The sequence below is a fragment of the Schistocerca americana genome, chromosome 2 (genome assembly GCF_021461395.2).
Source record: "Schistocerca americana isolate TAMUIC-IGC-003095 chromosome 2, iqSchAmer2.1, whole genome shotgun sequence".
NCBI lineage: Eukaryota > Metazoa > Arthropoda > Insecta > Orthoptera > Acrididae > Schistocerca > Schistocerca americana.
In genome coordinates this window covers 801,545,380-801,559,373 of record NC_060120.1, presented here as the reverse complement: position 1 = coordinate 801,559,373, position 13,994 = coordinate 801,545,380, and the positions used below count along the sequence as shown (strand labels likewise).

At 41.5% G+C, this 13,994-nt stretch overlaps 1 protein-coding gene across 1 annotated transcript in view; it reads right to left on the bottom strand.

Moving 5' to 3' along the window:
- Window positions 1-8,774: 8,774 nt before the first annotated feature.
- Window positions 8,775-13,994, bottom strand: part of LOC124595868 (glutathione S-transferase 1-1-like) — a 34,884-nt gene continuing 29,664 nt past the window's right edge. Inside the window, exons 5-6 of the mRNA XM_047134774.1 lie at window positions 9,358-9,519; window positions 8,775-9,002 (exon numbers count right to left, since the gene is read on the bottom strand). Of these exons, the coding sequence (XP_046990730.1) occupies window positions 8,832-9,002; window positions 9,358-9,519 (333 nt within the window). The 3' untranslated portion in view covers window positions 8,775-8,831. The remainder of the gene's footprint in view (window positions 9,003-9,357; window positions 9,520-13,994) is intronic.

Sequence of the window (13,994 nt, the reverse complement as noted above, 5' to 3'; positions counted from 1 at the left end):
TGAGGTTTTGTCCGAATTTTCATAGCCAAACAAAGAGAGTTAAATAGGCAAACGTGGTATCAAAGTGACCAGCGTGAGATCTAGTTGTGCATTAAAATATTTAACCGCCTGAAAGTCATCAGGGTAAAAAATTCGGTGGAATGGTAAGGTTAGGAATGAAGAGATTCTCCACGGAATCGGCGAGGAAATGAATACATGGAAAACACTGACAAGATTATGGAACAGAATGGTAGGTCATCCGTTAACACATCAGGGAATGACTTCCACGGTACTATAACTAGAGAGATTTGTAGGGGGTAAAAACTGCAGAGGAGGACAGAGACAGGAATACATCCAGTAAATAACTGCGGACGTAAGCTGTAAATGCAACTTTGGAACGAGAAGTTGGCAAAGGAGAGAAATTCTCGGCAGGCCACATCAAACCTGTCAGAAGACTGGTGCCAAAAAAAAATCATCAGTGTAATATGTTCGACTACCTTTTGAACGCAGCGGCGCAGAGATCTTAGCTACAGGTCGAGAAAATGTAGCAAGGATAATTTTATTGATGCCAAGTGGTCTCGTCAATACACATTGCCTGACAGTAACGGCCGGCCGGGGTGGCCGAGCAGTTCTAGGAGCTACAGTCTGGAACTGCGCGACCGCTACTGTCGCAGGTTCGAATTCTGCCTTGGGCATGGATGTATGTGATGTCCTTAGGTTAGTTAGGTTTAAGTAGTTCTAAGTTCTAGGGGACTGATGACCTCAGATGTTAAGTCCCGTAGTGCTCAGAGCCATGTGAACCATTTGACAGTAACGAAGACTGTTGTCGTTAGCACAGTAAGTCAACAACCTCGGAAAAATATAATGTTAGAGCTTAAGAAAGTACCCTGGACGTTTGTTGGAGGCCATTAGAAGTAGCACAAATGGTTTAGGATGGGGGAAGCTATTTGCCGTTGATTTGAGAAAGAATGGATTCCTGTGCTTACGTTAGACACCAAAATGCTTGATCAAGATGGTCAGATTGAGATTCGAACCATGTTTCTTTATGACATTGTTTCACTGACAGGGACTGCTGCACACGCTGAGCTAAGTTTCTTGGAATCCTCGTCATCATCATCATTTAAGACTGATTATGCCTTTCAACGTTCAAGATAGATAAATTCAGCGGTGGGGAAAATGTATGATAAAGGATAACAAAGGCTATCAACACAAAAAAAAAAAAAATCAGTTGCTCAATAGAAACTTCTTTTCAGATGTACGACGAAAAAGGCTTACTTCTTTAGTTCTTCATTTGTGAACATGAGCTGTAGACAGTGGTAAGGGACAGTCGAAAGGAAACAGATTTACTGCATACAAAACATTGTACGTGATGTGTTTTGTTCTTATTAGCTGACAGTTCCACGCAAAACCGAGAAATGGCAGCTCTGTCTCTAATTTCAGATACTCGCTAATGATAATTTGGTCAGTATTTGTGCATGTAAACAATAGTAAGAGTGAAAAACATGGCTGCAAGTAGTAGTAATATGTGCTGTGTTCATGCCAGAGAAATGATTTTCAGGGACGATTTGTACATCCGAGGATGATGTGGGTAACTACGACTCAGATAAAGTTGCTGAACATATTTCTGAACGCAAATACGCTTCGAAAATTGTCGCAAATCACGTAAAAGTTAACAGTTGTGTTTAAGCAAGTAAACAATGTTCAACTTGCGACCCTAACCAATGTTTACGTGATGGCAGCAAAATTAAGGGATAAAATTAAGGGACACCCTTAGTTTCGTTTATTACTTTGAGGTTGTTATAGTCAATTATTTCAAAACTTTGTAATTCAAATATTACTATCATAAACTGAATAAATGTGGACCTCTAAAATCTGTATTTTTGAATGGTATCACAGTACACTTCGTTAATTCACCCAGCAAGTAAACAATGGTAAGTTAGTGGTAACGCATGTTAAGTGCACTCAGTTTGGAACGATACAATGGTAAACACACACTGTCCCATTTTTAAGAATAACACTTTACCGCAGAACTTAAGGTTTAATAAAATATTCGCTACTCTAGAGTTATTTGAAACAATGTTTTAGCTGATAAAAATCACAATGAATGTAACTAAAATATCTTATTTGTGAGATTTTACTGAAACTTTAGACTGCAGTTTCTCAAAACAACCAATTTGCCCCTTATCTTTGTCCACAGCCGAGGCCTTCAGTTTATGTTTACACTTATGTAACTATGATAATAAATCGATTGCTTGAAAAAAAATTAAACAAAATGAGCGGCTGCGACAGTTTGTCAGAAATTCCAAGAAATCTTTGGGAATGTCTGCCAAGTTCATTGTTTAAATGTCTTCGTAATTTGTATCAATCAGAGAAAATATGATAATATAAAGAGAAACAAATAGCGAAAAACAATGAGGAGAGGATATCTGTAGTTTTAGAGGAATGGAATGAGGAAATCACGTAGTTTACTAAATGAATATTTCAATGTTTCGTGTCTCTCGTTATTTAGTTGTCAGCACTTTTATCAGGATGGTAAACGATTGAATAAAAGTTTGTAAGAACTTCATTCATTTTTCTGTGTATCTCGAAAGTGAATGTCAAGTATCTTTAAAATTTTGTACCTACTAATCACAAAACAAATGTTTAGACGACAAACTAAACTGAAGCCATTAAAATGGAAGGACAAGTAGAAGAAATTACCTGCTGTCTTTCCTTGCGTAATCCAGAGACAAGCACCGATATACACTGTCTTATCAGAAGTGTCCAAACACTCACATGTAATGCGCAACTGACCGCTAGATGATGTGAGAGGCGAACTGGTCAGCATAAAAAAAGGTGAGGATGTTGCTTTGCCTGTAAAGAAGCAATAATAGCAGCGTAGGACGGTCAGAAGAGAAAAGTGACTTCGAACGTGGACTAGCCATCGAATATCACATAAGTAATAAATCCGTCAGGACATTCCAGATGTCCAAGATGTTTGTTAGTGTTGCGGTTGTTAAGTGGGAACGCGAAGCAGCACCCACAGTTAAACCAAGACCAGACAGATCTCATGTACTGACGTACAGGAAACGTAGAGCACTGCGGAGGGAGGTTGTAAAAAACTGCATGAGGTTAGCGGAAGGAATCATTCCTCAGTTGCAAAGTGCTACCAGCAGTCCGGCTAGAGCAATGGCTGCCCTAAAGGAGGCAAAATATGAGGTAGACTGGTCGAACAGTTCACCAGAAGCCACACATTTAAGGATGCTTGAGGTGGCGTAAAGAGCGATCCCAATGGGCAGTGGATGGCGGAAAACGAATAATTTGGTCGAATTCCTTCGTTCCTTGTGGTGATCCGAAGGAAGGATTCCGATGTGGCGAGTACCTGGAGGACGTTCCTTGCCACCACTTGTAGTGCCATTAGTGAAGGGGATAGGAAGTTGTGTTAAGGTATGAGTGTGTTGTGGTTAGGGTGTGATCCCCAATTTGCGCTTAAGGAAACGCTAAATGCAGCACGATACGGACACATAATCAGCATCCATGAGGGAAAGGTTTGTGAGCAATACCATTGCTGAAATGAAGTGGTCTGCCCAAAGTTTAGATCTGAACCCAATGAAACACATTTGGTGAGTGTCGACTTGGGTCCATACCCTAGCGCCCAACATCACTACCTTCTCTGGTTTAGGATTTTGAGGAATAATGAGTTGCCTTTACTGCGCAAAAATTCAAACACCTCACTGAAAATGTTCTCAGCAGACGTCAAGCCGTCATAAGGCGGAAGGATGGACACACCCTACTTTAATATCCACTGATAGGAATATCGGACCTTTTACCAGGTAATTAATGTATCTTAAGCTTTCCGCATGTGTAATGGCTTAAAGTACTATATCTTATGCTGTTTTTAACGCTTTAAGGGGAAAATTCTTGAGGGAGCAGCAGTAAAGTGGCAGTTTTAATTACAAAGTATGACTTCGGAGAAACCAGCTCGTCCCCATTCCCTCATAATACTGACAAGGAAGGATGTAAAATGGAACTTTACTATCACCTCATGTAGATCATAGAGAAATCGTGGTACCGCATTTCAATTCTCTGATCTATATCAGCAATGAAAGGTTTCGTATAATGCGATCTGTAGAACCCACAATAAGAAGAATCCACTGACAGTACTATTTTCGAATTCGGGAGGACGACGGTTCAATCCCGAGTCCGGCCATCCTGATTTCGGTTTTCCGTGATTTCCCTAAATCGCTCCAGGCAAATGCTGGGATGGTTCCTCTGAAAGGGCACGGCCGACTTCCTTCCCCGTCCTTCCCTAATCCGATGAGACCGATTACCTCGCTGTTTGGTCTCTTCCCCCAAACAATCCAATCCAATCCAGTACTATTTTAGTATTTTGTATTGGCTCTTTCCAAATCTCAGTCAGTGCCAACATAATGTACTGTTTCAAACAATAAGACATCAAAGAACGCATTCCAGTGAACTACGTTTTATGTAGTAGACTTAAGAAATACCAGGGAAGCAGCCTCATTTGTTGCCTCTGTCGGGTATTATATTAGGTCTGACACGATCCTTTTCTTAACTGCCTTCAGCCGATCCTTTGAGAAATAATTTCCATCCATCATTGTCGGAATAAAAATCATTCTACACTATGTGATCAAAAGTATCCGGACACCCCAAAAACATACGTTTTCCTATTAGGTATATTGTGCTGCCACCTACTGCCAGGTACTCCATATCAGCGACCTCAACAGTCATACATCGTGAGAGAGCAGAAACGGGCGGTCCGCGGAACTCACGGACTTCAAACGTGGTTAGGTGATTGGGTGTCAGTTGTCATACGTCTGTAGGCGAGATTTCCAGACTGCTAAACATCCCTAGGTCCACTGTTTCCGGTGTGATAGTGAAGTGGAAACCTGAAGGGACATGCAAAGCAAAATAGCGTACAGGCCGACCTCGTCTGTTGGCTGACAGAGACCGCTGACAGTTGAAGAGGGTCGTAATCACACAGGAATTCCAAACTCCATCAGGATTCACTGCAACAGCACTGATGGACGACTTTGAGTAAGGCGAATTGTTAATTCCGCTGCTCAGATGAATAGAAAACAGTACGAAAGTCCTCAATCTTATTTTAAAAACCACATGGTGTCGTGTCAATGCTTTTCGAAGAATGATGCATTTCCATTTGAGGAATTGGAAGCATACAGCGGACTGTCGGCAAACGGCTGGCTTATTTAATTTGCTTTTTTTGCATATTGTGGGCTTCTTTATCACGGTATCTACAGCCTTGGAGAACTTCAAACCTATCTCTTCTTTCCTGAGTGCCGGCCGTGGTGGCCAAGCGGTTAAAGGCGCTACAGTCTGGAACCGCGCGGCCGCTACGGTCGCAGGTTCGAATCCTGCCTCGGGCATGGATGTGTGTGATGTCCTTAGGTTAGTTAGGTTTAAGTAGTTCTAAGTTCTAGGGGACTGATGACCTTAGAAGTTAAGTCCCATAGTGCTCAGAGCCATTTGAACCTTTCCTGAGTGCCTCAGTATCCAAATTATTTCCATATCCATTCTTCTAACTGGTTTGATGCGGCCCGGCTTGAATTTGCTTCCTATGGAAAGCTTTTCATCTCAGAGTAGCTCTTTGACGCTATCTCAATGATGATGATGAAAAGGTTTAGTGGGCGCACGACAGCAAGATCTTTAACACCCACTCGAAAATGTAATGAGACGAGTAGGGAAGAAGACCTCAAAATTACTAAATGGCGAGCTGCTCGACCCACTATCCTGAATTATTTGTGAATATATGCAGTGTTTACACTCTACAGTTTCCACTAGTAGCACGGAAGCTGTTCTCTGACAATGCATGTCCCACCATTCTGTCCCGTCTTCTTTTTGGCGTTTCCATATGTTCCTTTATACGCTGATTCAGCGGAGAAAACCCTCATCTCCTATCAGTCCACTTAATTTTCAGAGTTTTTCTGTAGTACTGGATCCCAACCTCTTCGACCCTCTCTTTTTTTATTTTCTCACAATCCATTATCGACTGTCATACAACATTGCGCTCCAAACGTATATTTTTGGAAATAGCTTCCTCAGATTAAGGCCTATGTTAGATGCTAGTAGAATTTTTTGACGAAGAATGCCTTCTTCATCAGTGTTAGTCTGCTTTTTACGCTCCTCTTGCTTTGGCACTTGTTACTTTGCTTCTGAGATTGCAGAACCTCTTCACTTCGTCCCTAATTTTTGATGTTCAGTTTATCGCTGATATCATTTTTCTATTCCTAATTACTTTCGTTTCCTTACGGCTTGATCACAATCCATATTCTTCACTAATTAGGATGTGAAGACCATTCAGTACGACAACTAACTCTGAGTTAAAATATATGAGGATCACTCCAAAAGAAAAGCACACTACTATTGTCAAAATGCTGTTTTCATTGTGCATGTGTGAAAGTTTTACAGTGTGTAGATAAATCCTTCCCGCTTGTTTTCAAACTTAGTTCAACCTGTTCCCGTGACTGGCGCCGTCACAGAATGTCTTCAAGATGGCTGCTACTCTTGACGTTCGTCAGAAGCAATTTGCTGTCATAGAATTCCTGTGCTGTGAAAACGAGACAGTGGAAAACATCCACAAGAGGTTGAAAAAGGTGTATGGAGATGCTACTGTCGATCGCAGTACAGTTAGTCGGTGGGCAAGCAGGTTACGTGATGAAAGCGGAAACGGCAATATTGAGGCAGGCCTCGTACTGCTCACACTCCAGACAATGTGCAGAGAGTTAACGAATTGGTGACTGCTGACAGACGCATCACAGCGAACGAATTGTCACGCTACGTCGGGATAGGGGAAGAAAGTGTTTGCAGAATACTGAAAATTTTGGCGTTAAAAAAGGTTTGTGCCAGGTGGGTTCCCAGGATGTTGACAGTGGCTCACAAAGAAACAAGAAAAACGGTATGCAGCGAACTTTTGGAACAGTATGAGAATGGTGGAGATGAATTTCTTGGAAGAATTGTGACAGATTATGAAACGTGGCTCCATCATTTTTCACCAGAGACGAAGAGGCAATCAATGGAATGGCATCATGCAAATTCACCGAAGAAAAAAATTCAAAACCGCACATTCTGCTGTAAAAGTTATGGCTACGGTGTTTTTCGATTCCGAAGGACTCTTGCTTGTGGACATCATGCCAAGTGGAACCACCATGAATTCTGATGCATATGTGACGCCAATGAATAAACTTCAAGCTCGACTGAGTCGTGTTCGACCATATCGGCAAAAGGAGGATGTTTTGCTGTAGCACGACAATGCACGGCCACATGTCAGTCAAAAAATCATGAAAGCGATCACAGAACTCGGATGGACAACACTGAAACACCCGCCTTACAGTCCTGACCTGGCTCTATGTGACTATCATCTCTTTGGAAAACTGAAAGACTCTCTTCGTGGAACAATGTTTGAAGATGATGACTCCCTTGTGCACGCTGCCAAACAGTTGCTCCAACAGATTAGTCCAGAATTTTACTGTGCGGGTATAGAGGTGCTGGTTCCAAGATGGCGTAAGGCAGTTCAGAGGGATGGAAATTATGTGGAGAAATGAAAATATTGCTCCTAAAGGACGTGTCTACACACTGTAAAACTTTCAAACATGTAGGATAAAAGATGTATTTAAAAAAATATTGTGCATTTCTTTTGGTGTGACCCTCATACTATTGTTGTGAGTTACTTAAAGCTGAATTTTTCTAGTGAGTTGTATCACTTGTTGGAAATTGTTTGTTGTGATTCTACTGTGAATAAATTGTGTTTTCTGATAAGAAAGGTGTACAAACCTTCAACCCCCAGTCACTTATCCTCTTCCTATATTGTTGGTAACCCTGTCGTACCAGTAGTGACGAAGACAAATATGTTCATGTCATATAAAATTTAAGCCTTTTCACTATTTAGTATTCTGTAATTAAGAAGCATGAAACCACATACACAAGTCATGCGTGTTTTGTCTGTGACCTGAGTCGTTCTACTACTTTTCGACAGAAATCTTGTAAATGACCTAACGGTGTAACTTTCTTTGCGTCCAGTTTTATCTACTATTTGCTGTTACTACACTGATCATTAGTTTTGTATTCCAATTAATAGATAATTTCACTAGCAACCAACACTACTGGATAAATTTCGTTCACGTAGTGAATACCGAGTTTTTAGTACTTTCAGGTTATCTTTTTCCCTTCATAATGTCGTATTGTGGTAAGTATACAGTTATCAATTTGCCGACTTTATATTTGAATCTTGCATGTAATCATTATACATGTTATAGGATAGCCTGTCATATTTAATTTTTTGTTTAGGGATGCGTCTAGTAACTATGTTCTTTTTGAGCATGCATAGTGGATCAGCGTCCATTCTTATGTTTTAATGCAATGAGTGGACAAAGCATACTGATTACGGAGAAACGAAGATATTCGGTAGTTGCGAAAAATTATGACAAATGACCATAAAAATTGTAGTTAAACTTTCTTCCGCTAAATTAATTGTACACTTACACTGTAGCACCTCAGTACAAAACAAATATAGCACTTTCTGTTGTAATCCTACGATTAAGAAACGTCTTTCTGCCGAAACATTACTCTAAAATGAATACAAAAAAGAATTTAATCTAGGATGACCTTTCTGCAATACTTATACTGCATTACCAACACAGACTGTTTCAATGAGAAGGAACTACACTGAATAGCAAAATGTCTTCATTCACATTACCTCAAGTATTTGCAAAATACCGGCGCATATCGCGCCGCATATATTGGTTCGGAGAACATGTTCTTAAGAAATGAAAACATATGGATCTATTTGAATATTTATTACAAATATTAATCTAAAAGTAATTCATACACAGTTTGTTTCATTTTCTTTGTCCTTGTTTTTGTTTCTTCTGTTCTTCCATTAAGGCAACCACAGAATCACTATATATTTTCTTCAATTCTGCATACCTAGGGAATGAATTTTCAACACGGCGAAGCCATCGTGAAATGTTTCCATACTTAGACAGATCAAGTTTAAGATGTGGAATATACTGAAAAAGATGCGAATATTTGTTATTATTATAAAATTATGCTAAAGTATAAAAATTTATTATCACTTAGTTCTTTTTCGATTTCAAAATTGACAAATATTGCTATACCAACACACATAACGAATACACTAGTCATTAAAAATTCGAGCGAGTAATTTAATTTGGACTAGCATGGTTTAGAGTAGCTACTATGGACTTTAATGTTATTAGTGATCAAAACTAAATGACAGCTGTCAGATCAGATTCAAAGAATTGGCGATAGAAAAGCAAAAAAATATTCAGTTAGTTGGACGTCCCATCTACGTTTTTCCCAACATTATACTGGAGTGAACAGTATAGGATAACATTTCACTACCTCCAATGCTGCCATGGTCGCAGCTGTGGCGTAGTCTGCAAGCGAGATGTGGTCCAGTGCGAGCCATTCTTTGCCCTCTAGCATCCTGTTTAGTATTTCTAGTCCAAGGATCAACCTGTCCATATCGTGCTTAGGTACAAATCCGGCAAAAAAGTCTCCAGCCTGTAGGCAACATACGAAACATTATAATCAGTACGTTAGGTGCAATGAGTATGTGGCGGGTTGCAATTATTATTAAACATAGCAAAAGCTAGAATGTTCATAAACTGAACTTGGTGAAGCAAAATACACTCCTGGAAATGGAAAAAAGAACACATTGACACCGGTGTGTCAGACCCACCATACTTGCTCCGGACACTGCGAGAGGGCTGTACAAGCAATGATCACACGCACGGCACAGCGGACACACCAGGAACCGCGGTGTTGGCCGTCGGATGGCGCTAGCTGCGCAGCATTTGTGCACCGCCGCCGTCAGTGTCAGCCAGTTTGCCGTGGCATACGGAGCTCCATCGCAGTCTTTAACACTGGTAGCATGCCGCGACAGCGTGGACGTGAACCGTATGTGCAGTTGACGGACTTTGAGCGAGGGCGTATAGTGGGCATGCGGGAGGCCGGGTGGACGTACCGCCGAATTGCTCAACACGTGGGGCGTGAGGTCTCCACAGTACATCGATGTTGTCGCCAGTGATCGGCGGAAGGTGCACGTGCCCGTCGACCTGGGACCGGACCGCAGCGACGCACGGATGCATGCCAAGACCGTAGGATCCTACGCAGTGCCGTAGGGGACCGCACCGCCACTTCCCAGCAAATTAGGGACACTGTTGCTCCTGGGGTATCGGCGAGGACCATTCGCAACCGTCTCCATGAAGCTGGGCTACGGTCCCGCACACCGTTAGGCCGTCTTCCGCTCACGCCCCAACATCGTGCAGCCCACCTCCAGTGGTGTCGTGACAGGCGTGAATGGAGGGACGAATGGAGACGTGTCGTCTTCAGCGATGAGAGTCGCTTCCGCCTTGGTACCAATGATGGTCGTATGCGTGTTTGGCGCCGTGCAGGTGAGCGCCACAATCAGGACTGCATACGACCGAGGCACACAGGGCCAACACCCGGCATCATGGTGTGGGGAGCGATCTCCTACACTGACCGTACACCACTGGTGATCGTCGAGGGGACACTGAATAGTGCACGGTACATCCAAACCGTCATCGAACCCATCGTTCTACCATTCCTAGACCGGCAAGGGAACTTGCTGTTCCAACAGAACAATGCACGTCCGCATGTATCCCGTGCCACCCAACGTGCTCTAGAAGGCGTAAGTCAACTACCCTGGCCAGCAAGATCTCCGGATCTGTCCCCCATTGAGCATGTTTGGGACTGGATGAAGCGTCGTCTCACGCGGTCTGCACGTCCAGCACGAACGCTGGTCCAACTGAGGCGCCAGGTGGAAATGGCATGGCAAGCCGTTCCACAGGACTACATCCAGCATCTCTACGATCGTCTCCATGGGAGAATAGCAGCCTGCATTGCTGCGAAAGGTGGATATACACTGTACTAGTGCCGACATTGTGCATGCTCTGTTGCCTGTGTCTATGTGCCTGTGGTTCTGTCAGTGTGATCATGTGATGTATCTGACCCCAGTAATGTGTCAATAAAGTGTCCCCCTCCTGGGACAATGAATTCACGGTGTTCGTATTTCAATTTCCAGGAGTGTATATAAATTATAGCTGATATCTTAAATGGGTGCACGATACACCCTATATTGCAGCGTTTCGAAAACTGTCCCACCGAATCCTAGTTTCTGTGGAGATAAATCAAGCGTTCCGTGGAATTAGGTGCCTTTTTACATAACATTCCAGAAGGTAAAAATGATAAAAATTAACGTCTCTGGGAAATTGTTCAAATTGCTCTGAGCACTACGGGACTTAACATCTGAGGTCATCAGTCCCCTAGACCTTAGAACTACTTAAACCTAACTAACCTAAGGACATCACACACATCCATGTCCGAGGCAGGATTCGAACTTGCAGCCGTAGCGGTCGCGTGGTTCCAGACTGTAGTGCCTAGAACCGCTCGGCCACTCCGGCCGGCTTGTCAGGTTGCAGTAATATACTGACTGAGCTTTTTCAAACCACTGGTTTGTCTTGTTCACAGTTCTGTTTTTAAGGCTAGACTATGATCAGTCTTCCATCGCAATGGCAACGGCATTGGCATATAAATCTAGTTTAAATTACGTCAACTGTATATTGTTTTGGTAAAAGAAGCCAAATTTTAATTGACAACAAGAGAAATGAAAGTGTTATGCAGAATTCACCACTGATGACGTTACTCGGAAAGAAAGAAAAAGTTCAAAAATTCGGACGAAAACCAATTACCACGTCTTTTGCAATTTTGGTGGTGTACAGTAACCTAGTGTGTTTTAATGAAGTGAAACCAGAACGGAAACTCAGCAGAGGATCTTCTCTCTAACCGTCAAAGATTTAAGAAAAAAAAATCATATGAAACAGTCACTGCAAATAACATACCGTCCCACTTCTGCTATCCTCATTCACAGTGTAAGACTTCATTTATCAGAGACCGGACAGCATAACTTTGTACACTTCAAAAAAAGATAGGAAGGCCATTGTCTACATAACATTTCGAAAACCCTCTATCCCCACCACTGCTTTTGTCCTTTTAAGAAAATTGTATAAAAATGATTGAGTTTTACTGTCCGCTGTTAATAATATTATCAAAATAAGCTACCTACCACTGTATTTCTTGTCTTCAAATAGTTTTCGATATTTTTTTCACAAGATGGGAAGGTGGATTAAAAAAAGACACTCTAAAGCGCTCTTCTGCCAAACGTGTCTCCTTCTGTTTCGGACTCAATTACTAGTTATTTTGCTAAAGATAATTGTGGTAGTAATAAGACTGATACCAATAAAATCACCTCAAAAGAATAGGTGTTAGTGATCCTACAAGTAACCAATCCGGAGCAGTTACTAAAAAATTTAGAAACTACGATGGAAGCTTTTTTTGCCTTTGATTCACGAACAATAATGATATATGCAGCACAGTTATCGTAAGTAGCTCTACAGCTCGAGATTATATGGATTGCCATCTAGAGTCTGCTAATGGAGAACCTAGAGACAAAAAAATTAATGCTGCAGTCGAAGGCATGACGAACTTCAGAAATTAGAAACTTACCTGATTCAAACCACAAAAACAGCTAATAAAAAATCAGATAAGGCTACTGAGACAGCTATCAAATAATTGAACTTTGTGAAGCCTGCTCCACTGCGGAAAATCTTATTGAACCTTAAGCTACGGAGATGTTAAAATGTATGTTCGGTGGAAACAGCGAAAGTAATAGTGAAGATCCCACTATCAAACAACTCGGTAGCTCAGTGCATCAGAGATTTATGAACGAATATAAAGAAAGAAATTAAATTCGTCTCGAGTCATGCAAATTCTCTTTTTACAGGTGGATGGATTATACGATACAGCTGTAACAACTGTAGCAGTATTAATTGTACAGTTAGGTGTCAGCATGAAAACACATTAGTAGGACTTCTCTCTTAGTCCAACAGGTACCACTGGAGTTGTAATATTTTGTCATATAAATTCTTTCCCTGAAAGGAATAAAATACCATGTGACACCTCCTTTGGTGTCTATACCGATAGGGAAAAATCATCATTAATAGGAATGTAAAGCTTATTAAAAATATCGATAAATACTGTTCCAGAAACCATTACATGATCCACAAGTAGGCACCTCCTGAAAAAAATTATTCCCCAGTTGTAAGAATGCTCCGGATGAAGTCATCAGTCTTCTGCAGCTGAGATGCAACAACATTTGTAATGACCAAGAAATAGATCGGTGCGTTGCCTGCCTGCCTTTGTCGCTGACAGACCCAAAAGTGGCTGACAGCTAAAACACATCGCACTGCCTTGCCAGCATACAGTCAGACTCCATGCAGCGATGTGAATTTGTTTCTGTGGAAGACGAGCAATCCTGTATGACCAACTACATGGGTAACTTTCCCCATAAGGATTACATACCAATGTCTACTGCTCGTCTGAGCAAGTTTGACGCCACACAGGCAGCAGCTGTCTTCAGCCAGTGCATAATAGGTTTTGCATCTCCCATCACACTCGAAGTAGTAGTCACGCACTGAGGAAATTGTCTTTTTCGAATAAAGACGTCAGGATCACATATTACATTTTAATTCTTTACACTGTTTCGGCTGCTGATCAAAACTTAGAAATCGTAACACAAAGTCTTTCGAGCATGCTAAACGAGCTAGGCGGCATTATACACAAAAATCCGCAATGATCGCGGCCTCATTTAGAGAATTTATTTCCTGCGTAAATGACTGAGGAAATTTACCTGAGCGAGTTGTGATATGGGGTGTGTGCACACTAGCAAATTGACATTTTCAACAAGAGCACTCGCTATTTCATTATCATTTCTTTTACTTTTCTACCTCTTTTTCTTTCCAATGGAAATAGGTTGAATTGGCACATTAACAATTATTTAATAAACAAAGAATGATCAAAAAACAATCCATGAATAAATATTTTATCATAAAGGCAAACCAAAGGAATTAAAAAAATCATTACCAGAAGACATTTTGTAAGACAGAACACATTGCAGA